At 50.8% G+C, this 19,704-nt stretch overlaps 1 protein-coding gene across 5 annotated transcripts in view; it reads left to right on the top strand.

The window, feature by feature from the left end:
- The window catches only part of LOC140428213 (phosphorylase b kinase regulatory subunit alpha, liver isoform-like), a 265,545-nt gene that overhangs the window by 122,755 nt on the left and 123,086 nt on the right, over positions 1-19,704 (top strand). For all 5 annotated transcript variants that reach the window (XM_072514418.1, XM_072514420.1, XM_072514421.1 and 2 more), the window contains 5 exons: positions 299-377; positions 8,353-8,487; positions 9,734-9,843; positions 11,711-11,855; positions 14,859-14,937. In XM_072514418.1, the coding sequence (XP_072370519.1) occupies positions 299-377; positions 8,353-8,487; positions 9,734-9,843; positions 11,711-11,855; positions 14,859-14,937 (548 nt within the window). The remainder of the gene's footprint in view (positions 1-298; positions 378-8,352; positions 8,488-9,733; positions 9,844-11,710; positions 11,856-14,858; positions 14,938-19,704) is intronic.

The following is a 19,704-nucleotide window of genomic DNA, read 5'->3' as shown; positions in this document are numbered from 1 at the left end:
TCACCTACTGTGGAAAACCTCCAACAATCCTGTTTGGCAAGTTGTAAGAAGCCTTTATGTATTTCATAAGGTTTGACAAAGGGTTGAAATTATTATTGATGTGACAGTCGCTTGTTTTCCAGTAACTTTGGAACAGATCCCATTTGCAATTTTTTACAGAAGGCTCCTTGTGTTCCTGAGTGGAAGCATGCAGAGGATACGTTGCTCTTTCAATGGCAGAGCATCCGATGTTCACTCATGTTCAGCCTGTTGTGTTTTATTTTTCCCATTGATTTGGATCTTGATTTTTTTTTTGCAGGGATTTCTCGCTCCCGGGGAAATTGATCCGTTAAGTCGAAGGCTGTCGACCAATGACAGGCCCGATGTTGTGGTACAAGGTTTGTGAGATTCTATTTGTCAAAGCTGATTCTATTATGGGCAGCACGGTAGCACAAGTGGATAGCACTGTGGCTTCACAACGCCAGGGTCCCAGGTTCGATTCCCCGCTGGGTCACTGTCTGTGCGGAGTCTGCACGTTCTCCCCGTGTCTGCGTGGGTTCCCTCCCGGTGCTCCGGTTTCCTCCCACAGTCCAAAGACGTGCTGTTAGGTGAATTGGCCATGATAAATTGCCCTTAGTGACCTAAAAGGTTAGGAGGGGTTATTGGGGTTACCGGGATAGGGTGGAAGTGAGGGCTTAAGTGGGTCGGTGCAGACTTGATGGGCCGAATGGCCTCCTTCTGCACTGTATGTTCTATGTTCTAAAGGAAAGCTTCAACACTTCAATGGGCCAGAGTGGAAAAAAAATAATGTCCCTTTTAAACGATCCTGTTTGGTGGGCAAATGTATTTAAAAATGCACTAAATCCTCTCTTGAGGTAAATGTTTTAATAACACCAAGTAGCATATTAGCAGGTGACCTCAAGGGTACAACTCCCTCACTTGTTAACATGTTTTGATAGTGCCCATGAAAGTTTGCATTTCTGTAGTGTTCTGTACATCCCGAAGGAGGACCTTTCAAAGAGCAGGACAAGAACACTGGGTGCTAAGCAGGAAGAGAACAATGGAGAAAGCTGGTCAGGGAGTTCCCAAACATTGTGGAAGCGATGGTTCAATGGGAGTTTTTACAGATCTGGAAGGAGCTGCACTGCAAGATGCAGAAAGGAAACTGAAAGAAACATGCCCCTGTGTCTTGAATGAGCTCTTTTATTCTTTCATCACTGGCAAGGCCAGCATTTCTTGTCTATCTCTAATTGCCCTTGAACTAAGTGGTTTTCTCAGCACCATTCATGAGGGTTGGAGGACAGAGAAGAGTTCCATGCCATAGTTTCATACTCATTGACTCAGACTGAGGGATGATAAGGGCCGGGATCTTCCGACCCGGCGCCGGGTCCGAGAATCCCTGGGCGGATGCGAGAATCGCGCCCCAATGCTGGCTTCCCCATTCTCTGACGCCGATTCTCGGGTGCCTGTCGCACCGGTCGGAGGCCGTTGACAGCGCACCCCCCTCGGTGATTCTCCGGGCACCAACGGGCCGAGTGGCCGACGGGTTTGGCTGAGTCCCGCTGCCTAGAAGGTGAGTCTCCGGGGGCCGTACTGGAGGGGGGGGGGAAGATCCGACCTCTGGGGGGGGGGGTGGGGGTGGCCTGTGGCCTGGCCCGCGATTGGGGCCTAAAAATCGGCAGGCGGCTGCTTCTGTGGGGGCCTGTTTTATTCCGCGCCGGGCCCCTGTAGGGTTTCGCCATATTGCCCGGGGGCCGGCGCAGAGAAGAGAACCCCCGCGGATGCGCGGAAATACGCCGGCCGTTCCGCGCTGGCTGGAGCTGCGGGGACCACTCCAGCACCAACCTGGCCTCCTAGGAAGGGGAACATTCCCCATTATCAGGGACCATTGACGCGGAGTGGTTGCCGCCGCTTTTCACGCCGGCGTGGGGACATAGCCCTGTTATTGGAGGATCCCGCCTATGGAGTCTGGATTAGGGACCTAGAGGTCGCATGGAGCAATGGTTCTGTTTTGGGGAAATTGGAGCTGAAGGAACTTCCGTCTCATTCAGATGTTGATGTCTGTCAACGTGGTGAGAGTGAGTAGGGACAATCTTGACCATAACCCAGGAGACCGAGCTAGGTGTTGTCAGCAGTGAAGCTAAAGTTTTGCTTTTTGGTGATGGCAGGCATCATGTGAATGTTGAAGATTAGGTGGTGGAAGAGAAGCCCTGGCTGATAGTTGGAGGAGGGTAGACCTCCTAGAATCATAGAAGTTTACAGCATGGAAACGGGCCCTTCGGCCCAACCAGTCCATGCCGCCCAGTTTTTACCATTAAGCTAGTCCCAGTTGCCCGCACTTGGCCCATAACCCTCTATACCCATCTTACCCATGTAACTATCTAAATGTTTTTTAAAAGACACAATTGTACCCGCCTCTACTACTACCTCTGGCAGCCCATTCCAGACACTCACTACCCTCTGAGTGAAGAAATTGCCCCTCTGGGCCCTTCTGAATCTCTCCCCTCTCACCTTAAACCTATGCCTTCCTGTCGCTGTTCTGGAGGCTGAATCCAAAGGAAAGACACTGGAAGAGGATGAAATGGTTAATGTGTTGAAGATGGTGGAGAGATCGAGGAGGGTAAAGAGAGATGGAAAGTCATAAGATAATAAGAGCTAGTAGCAGGGTTAGGCCACTCAGCCCATCGAGCCTGTTCTACCATTCAGTAGGATCATGGCTGATCTGATTGTGGCCTTAATGGCACTCCCCTTCACACCCTTGAATCCAGATGGTGTACCCCAGAACAGCCTGATAAGAATCTCCAAACCAAACTGTTACTACCCACAGTGAACTAACAGAGGTGGAGACTGGACTGCAGGATCGCCAAAACAGTAAAGAACCAGATGATTTCATGGACAGCAGGAGATAAACATAAGAACTAGGAGCAGGTCTATGCAATTCAGCCCCTCGAGCCAGCTCTCCCATTCAATACGATCATGGCTGATCTCATTTCAGCCTCATCTCCAACTTCTTGCCTCCTCTCATGACCCTTCCTCCCGCCCCGTCACTAATTAAAAACATATCTATCTATCTCCTAAATTTATTTCGTGTTCCAGCGTCCACTGCACTCTGGGGTAGAGAAGTCCACAGAGTCTCGACCCTTTGAGTGAAGTAATGCTTCCTTATCTCTGTTTTGAATCTACCACCCCTTAGCCTAAAACCACGGCCTATTGTTCTAGAATGTTCAACAAGAGGTAACATCCACTCTAGGATCTTGTATGCCTCAGTTAGATCTCCTCTTATTCTTATAAACTCTCCATTTATATAATAAGTTGCCTTATGCTCCTCCAACCAAAATGGATAACCTCACACTTATCCATGTTACATTCCATCTGCCGGATTTTGGCCCACTCACCTAACCTATCCATATCCATTTGTAAATTTTTCATTTCCTCATTGCAACTTGCTTTCCCACCTATTTTCTTACCATTTGCAAATTTGGCTATTGTACATTCTATCACTGCATCCAAGAAATTAACATAAATTGTAAATAGTTGGGGCACGAGGACTGAACCCTGTGGCAACCCACTTGTTACATCTTGCCAACCAGAAGCAGTTCATGTTTAAATGCAGCAAGACCTGGACACTATGCAGGCTTGGGCTGACAGGTGGCAAGTTACATTTGTGCCACGCAAGTGCCAGGCAATGTCCATCTCCTACAAGAGAGGATATAACTATTGCCTCTTGACATTTAATGGCATTACCATCGCTGAATCCCCCACAATCAACATTCTGAGGGTTACCATTGATCAGAAACTGAACTGGACTAGCCACATTAATACTGTGTCTACCAGGGCATGTCAAAGACTAGGACTCCTATGGCAAGTAACTCACCTCCTGATCCCCAAAAGCCTGTCCACCATCTACAAGGCACAAGTCAGGAGTGTAATGGAAAACTCTCCACTTGCCTGGATGAGTGCAGCTCCAACAACGCTCAAAAAGTGTGGCACCATCCTGGACAAAGCAGCCTGCTTCATTGTTATCCCTTCCACAAACGTTTAAACTCTCCACCACCGACAAACAGTGTCAGCCGTGTGTAACATCTACAAGATGCACTGCAGTAACTTGCCAAAGTTCCTCAGACAGCACCTTCCAAACCCACGACCACTACCATCTAGAAGGACAAGAGCAACAAATACCTGGGAACCCCATCATCAGGAGCTTCCCCTCTAAGTCACTCACCACACTGACTTGGAAATACATTGCCGTTCCTTCGCTGTCGCTGGGACATCATCCTGGAACTTCCTTCCTAACAGCACTGCGGGTGTACCTACACCTCAGGGACTGCAGCTGTTCAAGAAGGCAATTCACCACCACCTTCTTAAGAGCAACTAAGGGCAATAAATGCTGGCGTAACCAGCGGCGCCCACTTCCCATAAAATGAATTAAAAAGAACAAAACACAGACTGACTTATCCCATTCTCTGCTGCCTGTGAGTTAGCCAGTCCTTTATCCGAGCTAATATATTACCCCCAACGCCATGAGTACGTTGTGTATTAATCTTTTGTGTGACAACTTATCAAACACCTTCTGGAAGTCCAGATACACTGGGCGGGATTCTCTCAGCCCAGGGCCAGGCAGGAGAATCACCGCGACCAGCACGAATCACGCCCCAACGCCAGGCCGCGATTCTCCGCAGAGCGGAGAATTGCGCCGGAGCGGCGTCGGCCAGGGGCCAATCTACGGAGCCCCCCCCCCCGGTGATTCTTCGCCCGGGTTAGAACATAGAACAGAGAAAAATACAGCACAGAACAGGCCCTTCGGCCCACGCTGTTGTGACGAACCTTTGTCCTAGATTAATCATAGATTATCATTGAATTTACAGTGCAGAAGGAGGCCATTCGGCCCCCTGAGTCTGCACCGGCTCTTGGAAAGAGCACCCTACCCAAACTCAACACTTCCACCCAACACCAAGGGCAATTTTGGACACTAAGGGCAATTTATCATTGGCCAATCCACCTACCCTGCACATCTTTGGACTGTGGGAGGAAACCGGAGCACCCGGAGGAAACCCACGCAGACACGGGGAGGACGTGCAGACTCCGCACAGACAGTGACCCAAGCCGGAATCGAACCTGGGACCCTGGAGCTGTGAAGCAATTGTGCTATCCACAATGCTACCGTGCTGCCCGTAAGAACAAATAAATCTACACTATATCATTTTACCGTAATCCATGTACCTATCCAATAGTTGCTTGAAGGTCCCTAATGTTTCCGACTCAACTACTTCCACAGGCAGTGCATTCCCTGCCCCCACTACTCTCTGGGTAAAGAACCTACCTCTGATATCCCTCCTATATCTTCCACCTTTCACCTTAAATTTATGTCCCCTTGTTCCACCCGGGGAAAAAGTCTCTGACTGTCTACTCTATCTATTCCCCTGATCATCTTATAAACCTCTATCAAGTCGCCCCTCATCCTTCTCCGTTCTAATGAGAAAAGGCCTAGCACCCTCAACCTTTCCTCGTAAGACCTACTCTCCATTCCAGGCAACATCCTGGTAAATCTTCTTTGCACCTTTTCCAAAGCTTCCACATCCTTCCTAAAATGAGGCGACCAGAATTGTACACAGTACTCCAAATGTGGCCTTACCAAAGTTTTGTACAGCTGCATCATCACCTCACGGCTCTTAATGGGATGGGATGGGCCGAGCGGCCGTAACCAAAAACCTGAGTCCCGTCGGTGCTGTTCTAACCTGGTCTTACCCGGGGGGTCCTCGGCGTGGACGGGTCCGGGGGCGGCCTGTGGGGAGGGGGGGGGAGGGGGGCCTGGCCCGCGACCGGGGCCCACCCTGCGATCGGGGCCCACTGATCGGCGGGTGGCCTCTCGGGCTGGGGGCCTCCTTTCTTCCGCGCCGGCCCCTGTAGCCCTATGCCATGTTGTGTCGGGGCCGGCGCGGAGAAGGGAGCCACTGCGCGTACGTGCGTTGGCGTCAGTACCACTGCGGATCCCGCGGCACCCAGTTGGCGCCGGGATCGGCAGCTGGAGCGGCGTGGCTCCAGTGCCGTGCTGGCCCCCTGTAGGGGCCTGAATTGCTGATCCTGAGGCCATGTTGACACCGTCGGGAAACGCGACGGCGTTTACGACGGCGTCAACACTTAGCCTCGGGATCAGAGAATCCCGCCCACTATATCTGTACCCACAGATATTCTGGGCGGGATTCTCCGTTAGCCGATGCCAAAATCGGGAAACTCGATTGGATAGAGAATAGGTTCCAATTCCAAATTCGCGGCAGGTGCCAAATGGACGCCAAATCGCAATTCACCATCACCTCGACAGTGGCGCAACGTGTTCCAGAATGCAAGTACAGGAGACACTGTTTGCATATCATTAGCGAGTCTGACCCGGTATTCTCCGGGCCTCCGCGATTCTCTGCCTCCGATGGGTTGAGTTCCCGATGGCGTGTTTCACTTGTGCTTTTAAAAATCGTGAAACCGGCCAGTGGCTGATGAGGGGGAGACAGGGGTTACGGAAAGTGTCCAATATCACCATTGTGCGCTGGCAGTTGTGCCGCTGGCCGGCTGGCTTCTGCCAGGACTGGGGGAGTAGCGGGGGTGGCTAAGTGGACTGTAGGATAGGGGTGGACGGGCATCGAACACCATTGCCACAGCCGCGCACATTGCTAACAGCCCACTTTGAACTTCGTGCCACGGGTTGTATATGTGTCCCCCATGGCAGCCCCCGAGGTGCTCTCTGGCCCCATCAGCTGTATGAACCCGCTTCAGCGTAACCAGTGCCACCTTGTTGGCTAGGATGGTGTATGTGGCTCAGTGTGTATATGCGGCTGCAGCTTGTCAGCCTTCCGAGTGTCAATCACGGACCCGGCGAATTCCGCACCGTTTCTCATTGGAATCGATTGTGTTCCATGCGGCACCGGGGCTAGCTCCTTAATAGTAGCCGAATTGATTCAGGTTCGGCGCCAGTTTTTTTGTCAGAAAGTCCACAAATTCTGCGTTGGCATCCCGCCCACTGTGTGACCAACGTTTTCTGGTCTGGAAACTGATTGGAGAAAGTTGAAGTAAATGGGTTTCCCCTTAACTTTCATTTCCTTGAAGGACATCATTTACACCAATGCACAAATTGGTTTTGTTTTACACAATCTTTCCTTTTTACGAAAGATTAACTTGATATAAATAGCCTGTCAGTTTCTTACACAACCATGCAACACAGTTTGCATTCATGTAGCACTTTTAACAACAAAGTGTTTCACAGGAGCATTGCCAGGCAAAACGAAACACTGCGAGACATAAGGCAATACTAAAGTAGATGACCAGAAACGTGGGCCAAAGGTGTAAGTTCTAGGAAGGTTGTGAAAATTTCCTGCCACATTTGATTTGATTTTGATCTGATTTGATTTAATTTATTGTCACATTTACCGAAGTACATTGAAAAGTATTTTTCTGCGGGCGAGGGAACGTACACAGTACGTACATAGGAGACAAAAAGAATAATCAACAGAGAACATTGACAAATGGTACATCGACAAACAGTGATTGGTTACAGTGCATGTGCGAGCCTTCAGACTTCTGTACCTTCTGCCTGATGGAAGGGTCTGGTAGAAGGCAATGCCTGGGTGGAGGGGTCTCTGACAATGCTGTCTGCCTTCCTGAGGCAGCGAGAGGTGTATACAGAATCAATGTGGGGGTGGCAAGCTTGTGTGATGCGTTGGGCTGAGTTCACCACACTGCAGTTTCTTGCGATCTTGGACCAAGCAGTTGCCAGGCTGTGATGCAGCCGGATAGGATGCTCTCTATCGCACATCTGTAGAAGTTTGTGAGAGTCGATGCAGACAGGCCAAATCTCTTTAGCTTCCGTAGGAAGTAGAGACGTTATTGGGCTTTCTTGTCTGTTGCATCAACGTGAGTGGACCAGGACAGCCTGTTGGTGATGGTTACTCCCAGGAACCTAAAGCTATCGACCATCTCCACTTAGGAGCCATTGATGCAGATGGGAGTGTGTGTCGTGCTACGTTTCCTGAAGTTGATGATTTTCGATGATTATAACAGTGACTACACTCCAAATGTACTTCATTGGCAGTTGTGTGTTCATGAAAGGCGCTACATAAATGCAAGTATTTATTTCTTTAACAATGCATTGATTAAGGAAATAAATCTTTTTTTTCAACTGCCTCACCTTTTGAGGAATTGATTCATCTCCTGTTGGTGATGTAGAAATGGTAACAGCTTTGTTTAAACAGGATCAAACAAGCCGTTAGCATTTTGCCCTCACTCCACCACTTACTAGTCTGTTAGAAAGTTAATGAATGTGCCCCTATTCTAGAGGCAGTTTTACTGAGAACAAAACTAAATTAACTGTTTTGTTCTTGTGCATAGTGTCAATACTGGCCGAAACAGAAAAGATAAAGAACATTCTAGCAAAACATAACTTGCATGTGGATGGTGTTTCCGATGTTCTACCTACCAGAGTACAGCCGGGGAGAATTCTGAGCCACATCTATGCTAAACTGGGTAAGTGCTGCGTGAAACCCATTTCGTTAGCAGCAGTTAAATCATTGGGCGGGATTTACTTCTTAACCCGCCGCGTGTTTTTCAGTGACGGAGGCGCTCCGCCAGCGGGATTTTCTGGTCCCGGCGTTGTCAATGGGATTTCCCGTTGAATGTACCGCTCGTTGCCGGAAAACCCAAGTTGGGGGTGCGCTGTCGAGGGACAGGGATATCCCGCTGGCACGAACAGCCGGTAAATTCCGCCCATTGTGTAGTTGGGCACGCTAATTAAATAGCCGTTCACACTGTTAAATATTGTGGCCTGCATTTCTACAAGAAGATAACGCGGAATCAGATCAGGCAAGAGAACAGGATAAGTGGCCTGGCTTTGGGGTGCGGAGTGAACATCTCTCCTCTTCATGACATTACTTTATAGATCGGCTGCTTGGACAGTGTGGAATGTGGGGAGCAGGGCAGCATCCCAATGATAAACTTTAGGAGAGTCAGTATGGACTTTTATCCCCCTGTGCTGGCGGGTGTAAAGTTTATAAAATCCAGCAGTGGACTTTCTGCGGCTTCCAGCCCTCCCCGGGCCCACGCAGGCCCTTACGTGGCGATTAATTGGCCACACTGCCTCTGCCAGCATTTCACTGGTGGTGAGTGGGGGGTTGTTTCATGCCATGTTGCTTTAGCTGCGTAGAGGCTCACCCTGCCCTAAGATAGTACCTCCCCTCCCCATTTACCCTCCCCTTGTCCTCTCTAATCCTGCTCCCATTCCCTCACCCCTTTCACCAGGGTTCCGCAAACCTCTCCGTGCTCTACCCCCTCTGGCTCCAGGCTCCACTTCACCCGGGCTGCCTGCAGTCCCCACAGTGGTCACTTCTCTCTCGCTGGCGCTTCTGCGGCTACAGAGCCACTGGCCAAATCGATTGGCTGGCACCTCTCGAAGAAGCAAGGGCTTCCTCCTGGGGTGGGGTGTTGGCGGGGGGAAGGGCGGGGGTGAGGGGGGGGGGGGCGGGTTCTGGCCATGAAGCATTTAATGTCGTCCTCGCTATGGAATTATTGCAGGACAGTCAGTTTTGAATGTGGGCGAGGCTCCCCGTCCAATTGTTTTTATCCAGGCCTCGACACCCAATTAAATCCAGCACCCTGACCTCTTGTTTGAGGTGCGGGTTGGATTTCTTTTTACTTCTGTGAATTAAGGAAGAGGCGTCTTCCCTCTGCATGTCTGGTGAAGCAGCGCGTGGAATGATTGTTTCATCTCTTGTAGGATGCAACAGAAAACTGAAACTTAGCGGACGGCCATACAGACACATCGGTGTCCTTGGGACGTCCAAGTTATATGTGATTAGAAATCAGATCTTCACTTTCACTCCACAGGTAAGCATTCATATTGATCTGGAAGTTAATTCTGTAATTCTTTGTTCAGTAGAATCCATAACGCCAGCCTAAGCAGCGGCTAATAATGCAGATACATTTTTTTTGGGAAAGGCTCAACGACATGTTAAACATCTAATACGAATTGGGAGATTTTCCAGTCCCCCCCCCCCCCCAGTGTGTGTCCCAGCAGTGAAATCGGTTCACCATTGGCCGCCAGCATGATCTTCCGGTCTCACTGACGTCTACAGCGTTTTGTGTGCCTTGCCCCGTCCTACTGCTGGGGAACCCGCCACGGGAGATCACCCTTGGAGGGACTGTAAGATCTCACCGTGAGGAAGGGCTAGAAGATCCTGCCCAGACATCAAGTAGGAAGATTTCAGTTAGTGATATTCTTGAGGGCTTGACATTCCGGCAGATAATTTCATGGGACTCCCTTATCCCTGTCCTCTCCCATTCCTGTGGGAACTATTTGGTTTGTGGGCTAATGTGGAAATGACGTTTCTGTGTAGTTCCATCGTTGAGAGTTCGAGCCTGCCTCCCACACCATGCACTCCATGTTGTTTGGGGCTGTTGTTGGTGGCGGTGGTTAGCACTGTTGCCTCACAGCCCAGGGATCTGGGTTCGATTCCAATCTTGGATGACTGTGTGGAGTTTGCACGTTCCCCCCGAGTCTGTGTTTCCATTTCCTCCCACAGATGTGCAGGTTAGGTGGATTAGCCATGATCAATGTGTGGGGTTTGGGGGATAGGACAGGCGAGTGGGCCTAGGTACGGTGTTCTTTCAGACGATCAGTGCAGGCTCGATGGGCTGAATGGCCTCCTTCTGCACTGTAGGGTTTCTATGGATTTTATGAGAGAGGTGGGTAGGAATTGAATTGTGGATATTAATACAAGTACAGAATTAACAAATGTACATTTCCCTGGTTGGGTTTTGGTTCAGATCGATTTTAGATCATTTCTGAATATTGGCCCGAATCTTCTGAGGAGTGGCAATCACCATGGATTACCATTCCCCTCCTACCTTTCTGTGCTGCACTGGAGCACTGTGTTTCTGGCTGGGACTTCCAATCCTGATGTCTCCAGCAATGAAGAGCGTACCTGATATCACATTGCTTCCTCGTAGCGCTGCATTATCAGGGGGCGATAAGCCACGCTCCCTTTTTACAGCACCAGCTGCTGTATATGGTGCGTAAAATTTCAATGTCCCAAAGAGTCTTTAAAAAGATATGGAGAGAAGGTAAATAGATGGGTTTGAGGGGGTAGGGGGTTAGGTGGGTGAAGATGCAGATGAGTAGTGTGGGTAAGAGGGTAAGGAGGTAGGGTGGGTATGGCATGTAGCTGGGAGGGGATAGGGTGGTAGCTGGGTAGGGTGGTGAGATCAGGTCATAGAAGAGTTGGAGGTGTCAGGGGAAGGTGGGTGATGAGTTTGGCCCAGCTCAGGGGGATGTCAGGGCATCGTGGGGGGATCAGGGAGGTAGCGGGTGTCTGGTACATAGTTAGCCAGGTGTTCAACCATTTTAATCTGTCTAAAATTTCCTGGACAACTATTCACATAAGTAAGTCGGAACTGTCCAAAGTCTCAGACTCTAGCTCAGAGTTGAAGACTTTTGGAAGGATCCCGGCCTGGGGAGCAGGGGAATTAGAGTTACCCGGGCAACTGGCAGAGAGTCAGTACATCATGATCTCCGAGGGGTCCGGCGGCATATCTTTCAGGATACGTCCTGTCACTGACTGTCCTGTGAACAGAAGATCTGGACCAATGTTTCAAATTAAAATTACCAATCGTTTTGGTATTGAAATGTATGACAAGTAGGCGCAAGGCACTTGTGCTGTTTAATCAATTATTGTTGTGCTTTTTGAACAAACAGTTTATTGATCAACATCAGTTTTATTTGGCACTGGACAATCGGATGATTGTGGAAATGCTTCGCACTGACCTCGCATACCTCTTCTGCTGCTGGAAGATGACAGGACGTCCAACAGTCACCTTCCCCATCACAAAGAGCATGCTGTGTAAGAGGCATTCTACCCAGTCCATACCTTGCTAGAAACCACTTCATTTAAATGAATCTCAAATGGGAATACATTAATTTTGTTTTAAAGAACATAAGGAAACTCTGAAGGCTGTGGGAAAAGGGCAGTGGGAACCATTGGATTGTGCTGATAGTCATGATGGGCTGGATGGCCTCGATCGGCGGCACGGTGACACAGTGCTGTACTACTGCCTCACAGCACCAGGAACCCAGGTTCAATTCCGGCTTTGGGCCACTGTGTGCAGTCTGCACGTTCTCCCCGTGTCTGCGTGGGTTTCCTCCGGGTGCTCCGGTTTTCTCCCACAGTCCAAGATGTGCAGGTTAGGTGGATTGGCCACGTTAAATTGATCGTTAAGGTACGATTTTCTGGCCGCATTGCACCCGAACGAGAGCACAACGTGGCTGGTGAATCCTGGGTGAGGACTCCCGCTGGCCTCCCAGCCGTCCCGGCATCTTGCAGGATTCACCCAAGTCCCGAGAAACATCGGAATCGGAACTTTGCCCAAAAGGAGCAAACCTACTTAAGGCTTACATACCCGGGATCTACCAGCCTCCCTTGATTCACCTGCCTCCCCAGCGAGGCTGCAGTCAGGCGCCAATCAGTACTAATCCACAAGAACGTGGACCAGGCAATTCGGCACCCGGGGAGCCATTGAATGCCCCTGGATGGTCAGAGATTGTGCAGGGTGGCCCCCTGGCCCTCCCCAGGAAAGTGGACACCTTGGCACTGCCACCCTGGCACTACCAATGTGCCCATTTGGCACTACCAAAGTCGATGGACACTGCCTGGGTGTCAGGGTGGCAATGCAAGGGTGCCGTGGTGGCACTGGCAAGGGTCAGGGCCCGAGGAGTGCGATGCCCATGAAAGGAGGTTTGGGGGGGGGGGGGGTGAGGGGTTCGAAGGTTGGGGATAGGCAGGGCAGGTACGTAGGTGCCTCTGGGAGGTTGGGGGTGACGGATGGGGGGTCCTGGAAGGGGCATGCTGCAGGGGGACTTGAGGTGGGTGCCTGAAGAGAGGGGCTCCAGGGATCCCCTAGCAGCATGTCCTCATTTGGGGGGTATGGAGTAGTGCCCATGTGTGTGGAGGGTGACATTACCCATGGGTGGGGGGTGGGTGTGGGGGATCCACAAGCTCACTTAGAGATCTGGGCACACTTTCAAAATTGCGGAGCGATCTCTGAGTTCAGCTCCTCAATGCTGAAAAAACTCTGGGTTAAAACCGGTGAGAGCAGCACGGTAGCATTGTGGATAGCACAATTGCTTCACAAATCCAGGGTCCCAGGTTCGATTCCGGCTTGGGTCATTGTCTGTGCGGATTCTGCATATCCTCCCCGTGTGTGCGTGGGTTTCCTCCGGGTGCTCCGGTTTCCTCCCCCAGTCCAAAGATGTGCAGGTTAGGTGGATTGGCCATGATAAATTGCCCTTAGTGTCCAAAATTGCCCTTAGTGTTGGGTGGGGTTACTGGGTTATGGGGATAGGGTGGAGGTGTTGACCTTGGGTAGGGTGCTCTTTCCAAGAGCCGGTGCAGACTCGATGGGCCAAATGGCCTCCTTCTGCACTGTAAATTCTATGATCTATGAGAAACTCCCCAGGGCCCAAAAAGTGGGTGGGATTCTCCAGCCGCGCCTATCCATGACTGGAAATTCCCATCCAAGATCAATGGACCTTTACATGATCAGCATCCCACCGGTGGCGATCTTGCGCCAGGTGCGGCCAGAGAATCCAGCCCAGTGACGAAGTGTCATTAAATAACGGTGGGAAACTCCCTGAGAAACCCTCCATAAATAAACTTAGAAATTTTTCTGTTGAACCGTGTCCTTAGTATCCAAAGGTTAAGTTGGATTATTCGGAGTGGGCCTAGGTAGTGTGCTCTTTCAGAGGGTTGATGCAGACTCGATGGGCCGAATGGCCTCCTGTAGGGATTCTATGATCTGTGCTTTTTGTGATGGATTTTAATTGGTTGGTAACAATTTGATAGTTTCAGGATTTCATTTTTAAAAATTTATTTAAATTTAAAAATAAATAAATTTAGAGTACCCAATTCATTTTTTCCAATTAAGGGGCAATTTAGCGTGGCCAATCCACCTAGCCTGCACATATTTGGGTTGTGGGGGCGAGACCCACGCAAACACGGGGAGAATGTGCAAACTCAACACGGATAGTGACCCGGAGCCGGGATCGAACCTGGGACCTCGCGCCGTGAGGCAGCAGCGCTAACCCACTGCGCCACTGTGCTGCCAGGATTTTATTTTTGATGTCTCTCAGTGGGAGCGATTTAACGAGACAGAAGCAGAGTGCTGTGTGGTTACGTTTAGCGGGGTGTTTCTCGGTGCCTGCAGCCGAACCTATGCCGTTTTTTGGCCTCGGCAAGGAACGCCCAGCCGAGGCTGCATTTACATCATTTCCTGCACTGCTGAGCTCACCTTGGCAGTGCCACCCCAGCAAGGGCGAGATCCAGATTGCGACATCTCTCAAGATGTCGTTAAATGTTGCAAGGTGCTTCAAGGCCTCTCGCGTGATTCAGCGGCCTTGTGCGTCACCAAGTAGCGCGCGCCAAGGCCATTAAATTGTGCCTTGTATGTCCAGGTTATCGCTAAGATCTGCAAGCTGCTGACTTTGAAATAAGAGACCCACGCTTTATGCCCCCACAAAGACTGACACTGCTAGACTTGTACAATTCTCACTTCAGTGGAGATTCATTAATCCAAACAGAGTCAAGATTGGAATATAGGTCTGTGTAAAATGTGTAACTCAGAGCTACTATCCATGCCTGTCGATGGGATTTTCCATTGAAGCCACTCCATCTGCCGGGAATCCTGTGGGCAGGGTTGCGCTGCCGGCAGGAACAGATAATCCCAACGGCTGGAAAATTCCAGCCTGTTTGTTTGATCGGTCAAGTCAAGTTTTCCGGCCTTTGAGTTGAAGGATGGGGTACACACAGCATCAGTCTGCATCTGTTAAACCTTCTCCATTTCTGTTGCAGCGGAGGATGGATCAGATATTGACCCAAATATTCTCTGTACTCTTCGAAAACTACAGGATGGATATTTTGGTGGAGCCAGGTATGAATTTCTACATGGATTTGAACAGTTGTTTGTGTTTTAAACAGCGGAGTTAATGATGAGCGCGTGGGGAGGGCTTGTCGCTGTGGGTAGCGGTCCCTGCCCCTTGATGATGGATTCGTAACAGGTTGATTATCAACTTGTAAATATTCCCATCAGACGGTCCTCCAGCGGGACCGGCAGTCAGGGGGCTTGACGTTGCTGAGCCTGATACCTTATTATTAGGCAGCGAATGCGGAGAAGGTGCTGGGGTTGTGTGGGGATCCAGAGGCAGTAATGGTTTGGATGGGGTCAGGGTTAAGGGCATTAGTGATGGCCTCACTGCCGTTTTCTCTGGGGAAATATTCAGTGAACCCAGTGGTAGACTCCAAGTTGAAGATATGGGGACAGTTTCGGCAGCGTAATTGGGGACGGTATCGAAGTTGGCGCTGATCTGTGCGAACCATTTGTTCGAGCTGGCAAAGCTGGATGTCAGGTTTAGACAATGGGAGGAGAAGGGTGTGGAAGGGATGAGGGACTTGTTTTTAGAGGGGTGTTTTGCGAGCTTGGAGAAGTTGTCGGAGAAACTTGGGCTTTCAGAGGCGGATGGTTTTAAGGTACCTACTTGTTCACAACTTCGCAAAAAAGGTCTTCCCCGGACTTCCGGGTGCGGCGATGACCAGCTGAGTCGCACGTTTCGGCAGCTCCCTGTGAAACGGACTTTTGGGCTCTTGATAGGAGCCCCGACGGCAATTTTAACGGCTGAAAACACCGTGCGGTAAACCAGAAGGGTGTTCCCCCTGGACACGGATGGAAAAAGGAGAGGAAAGTGGCCGGATTGCAGCGGATCCTTTGGAGCAGCGGCAAGGAAGGCAAGCAGAAACCAAGATGGCGTCGGAAGGTGGCAGTTTCATATGGGGCCCTGAACAACAAGAGTTTTTGAAACGCTGCGTGGAGGAGATAAAAAAGGAAATGAAGAAAGAGTTGTTGGCCCCGATATTACAGGCGATTGAAGGGCTGAAAGAGGAACAAAAGACCCAGGAGCAGGAGCTTCGGGTCGTGAAGGCGAAAGCAGCAGAGAATGAAAACGATATACAGGGCCTGGTGGTGAAGTCGGAGATACAGGAGGCACACCAGAAACGATCTGTGGAGAGGTTGGAGGCACTGGAAAATAACGCAAGGAGGAACAACTTGAGGATTCTTGGCCTTCCTGAAGGTGTGGAGGGGGCGGACGTCGGGGCATATGTGAGCACGATGCTGCACTCGTTAATGGGAGTGGAGGCCCCGACGGGTCCGTTGGAGGTGGAGGGAGCATACCGAGTTATGGTGCGAGGATCGAGAGCAGGAGAAGCTCCCAGAGCCAGAGTGGTGAGATTTCTCCGTTTTAAGGATAGAGAAATGGTCCTTAGATGGGCGAAGAAAACTCGGTGTAGTAAATGGGAGAACGCGGTGATCCGCGTCTATCAAGATTGGAGTGCGGAGGTGGCGAGAAGGAGGGCGAGCTTTAATCGGGCCAAAGCGGTACTTCACAAAAAAAAGATAAAGTTTGGAATGCTGCAACCGGCAAGACTGTGGGTCACATATCAAGGGAGGCACCACTACTTTGAGACGGCGGATGAAGCGTGGACTTTTATTGTAGAAGAAAAATTGGAATGATTGGACTACGAAAATGAACGTTTGGACAAAGTGGTGGGACGAGTGGGGGGGGGGGGGGGCGAAGAGGGATTGTATGATTAATCCTGCGGTATGGTAACTTTTCTTTCTCCCACAGGTGGTGATGGGGGGAGGTGGGGAGGGAGAGGAGATGGGGCGTTGGCCATGGGAGGCGGGGCCGAGGGAGAGGCGCGGGCTTGGTTCCCGCGCTATGATAATTATGGCGGGAATAGAGAAGCAGGAAGGAGGGGGCGCCGCACGGGGCGAGCCGTGATCACGGGGGGAAGCCGAGGTCAGCCAGAGTTTGCTGACTTCTGGGAGCAACATGGGGGGAGTAATTACGCTAGCGGGGGGTCTAGCGGGGGGGGGGGGGAGGGGGGAATTACTGGGTTGCTGCTGCTGGGGAAAGGGGGGAGTGGGTACGGGAAAGGATGGGCGGGGGGGCACCGTCTGGGAGAAATACAGCTGCGTGGGAACTGGGAGAGAAGCTGGAAAAAGATGATGGCTAACCGGCAAGGGGGGGGGTGGGAAGCCCCCCAACTCGGCTGATCACGTGGAACGTGAGGGGGCTTAACGGGCCGATAAAGAGGGCACGAGTACTCGCACACCTTAAGAAACTTAAAGCAGATGTGGTCATGTTACAGGAAACGCACCTGAAACTGATAGATCAGGTTAGGTTGCGCAAAGGATGGGTAGGGCAGGTGTTCCATTCGGGGCTGGATGCGAAAAACAGGGGGGTGGCTATATTAGTGGGGAAGCGGGTAATGTTCGAGGCAAAGACTATAGTGGCGGATAACGGGGGCAGATACGTGATGGTGAGTGGCAAATTACAGGGAGAGATGGTGGTGTTGGTAAACGTGTATGCCCCGAATTGGGACGATGCCAATTTTATGAGGCGAATGCTAGGACGCATCCCAGACCTAGAGACCGGAAAGCTGATAATGGGGGGAGACTTTAACACGGTGTTGGAACCAAGGCTGGATAGGTCGAAGTCCAGGACTGGTAGGAGGCCGGCAGCAGCCAAGGTGCTTAAGGATTTTATGGAGCAGATGGGAGGGGTGGACCCGTGGAGATTCAGTAGACCTAGGAGTAAGGAGTTCTCGTTTTTCTCCTATGTCCATAAAGTCTATTCACGCATAGACTTTTTTGTGTTGGGTAGGGCATTGATCCCGAGGGTGAGGGGAATGGAATATACGGCTATAGCCATTTCGGATCATGCCCCACACTGGGTAGACTTGGAGATAGGGGAGGAAACAAGAGGGCGTCCACCCTGGAGAATGGACATGGGACTAATGGCGGATGAGGGGGTGTGCTTAAGGGTGAGGGGATGCATTGAAAAGTACTTGGAACTCAATGACAATGGGGAGGTTCAGGTGGGAGTGGTCTGGGAGGCGTTGAAGGCGGTGGTTAGGGGGGAGCTGATATCAATAAGGACACATAAAGGGAAGCAGGAGAGTAAGGAACGGGAGCGGTTGTTGCAAGAACTTTTGAGGGTGGACAGACAGTATGCGGAAGCACCGGAGGAGGGACTGTATAGGGAAAGGCAAAGGCTGCATGTGGAATTTGACTTGCTGACCACAGGCACTGCAGAGGCACAATGGAGGAAGGCGCAGGGTGTACAGTATGAATATGGAGAGAAGGCGAGCAGATTGCTGGCACACCAATTGAGGAAAAGGGGAGCAGCGAGGGAAATAGGGGGGGTGAGAGACAAAGATGGAGAGACGGAGCGGGGAGCGGAGAGAGTGAATGAGGTGTTTAAGACATTTTATAAAAAATTGTATGAAGCTCAACCCCCGGATGGGAGGGAGAGAATGATGGAGTTTTTGGATCGGCTGGAAATTCCCAAGGTGGAGGAGCAGGAAAGGATGGGATTGGGAGCACAGATCACGGTAGAAGAAGTGGTGAAAGGAATTAGGAACATGCAGACGGGAAAGGCCCCGGGACCGGACGGATTCCCAGTTGAATTTTACAGAAAATATTTGGACTTGCTCGCCCCGCTACTGACGAGGACCTTTAACGAGGCAAAGGAAAGGGGACAACTGCCCCCGACTATGTCAGAAGCAACGATATCGCTTCTTTTAAAGAAGGAAAAGGATCCGCTACAATGCCGGTCCTACAGACCAATCTCCCTCCTCAATGTAGATGCCATGGTCTTGGCCAAGGTAATGGCAATGAGAATAGAGGAATGTGTCCCGGGGGTGGTTCATGAGGACCAAACTGGGTTTGTGAAGGGGAGACAGCTGAACACGAACATACGGAGGTTGTTAGGGGTAATGATGATGGCCCCACCAGAGGGTGAAACGGAGATAGTAGTGGCGATGGATGCCGAGAAAGCATTTGATAGAGTGGAGTGGGATTATCTGTGGGAGGTGTTGAGGAGATTTGGGTTCGGAGAGGGGTATGTTAGATGGGTGCAGCTGTTGTATAGGGCCCCAGTGGCGAGTGTGGTCACGAATGGACGGGGATCGGCATATTTTCGGCTCCATAGAGGGACAAGGCAGGGATGTCCTCTGTCCCCATTACTGTTTGCACTGGCGATTGAGCCCCTGGCGATAGCGCTGAGAGCTTCCAAGGGATGGAGGGGAATACTTAGGGGAGGAGAAGAACACCGGGTATCTTTATATGCGGATGATCTGCTACTATATGTGGCGGATCCAGCGGAGGGGATGCCAGAAATAATGCGGATACTTGGGGAGTTTGGGGATTTTTCAGGGTATAAATTGAACATGGGGAAGAGTGAGCTGTTTGTGGTGCATCCAGGGGAGCAGAGTAGAGAAATAGAAGACCTACCGTTGAGGAAGGTAACAAGAGACTTTCGTTACCTGGGGATCCAGATAGCTAAGAATTGGGGCACATTGCACAGGCTAAATTTGACGCGGTTGGTGGAACAGATGGAGGAAGATTTCAAGAGATGGGATATGGTAGCATTGTCAATGGCAGGGAGGGTGCAGGCGGTTAAGGTGGTGGTCCTCCCGAGATTCCTCTTTGTGTTTCAGTGTCTCCCGGTGGTGATCACGAAGGCTTTTTTCAAAAGGATAGAAAAGAGTATCATGGGTTTTGTTTGGGCCGGGAAGACTCCGAGAGTGAGGAAGGGATTCTTACAGCGTAGTAGGGATAGGGGGGGGCTGGCACTAC

This window comes from Scyliorhinus torazame, chromosome 8 (genome assembly GCF_047496885.1).
Source record: "Scyliorhinus torazame isolate Kashiwa2021f chromosome 8, sScyTor2.1, whole genome shotgun sequence".
NCBI lineage: Eukaryota > Metazoa > Chordata > Chondrichthyes > Carcharhiniformes > Scyliorhinidae > Scyliorhinus > Scyliorhinus torazame.
Note: the sequence above shows the minus strand (reverse complement) of the source record. Positions and strands in the feature narration are given on the sequence as shown.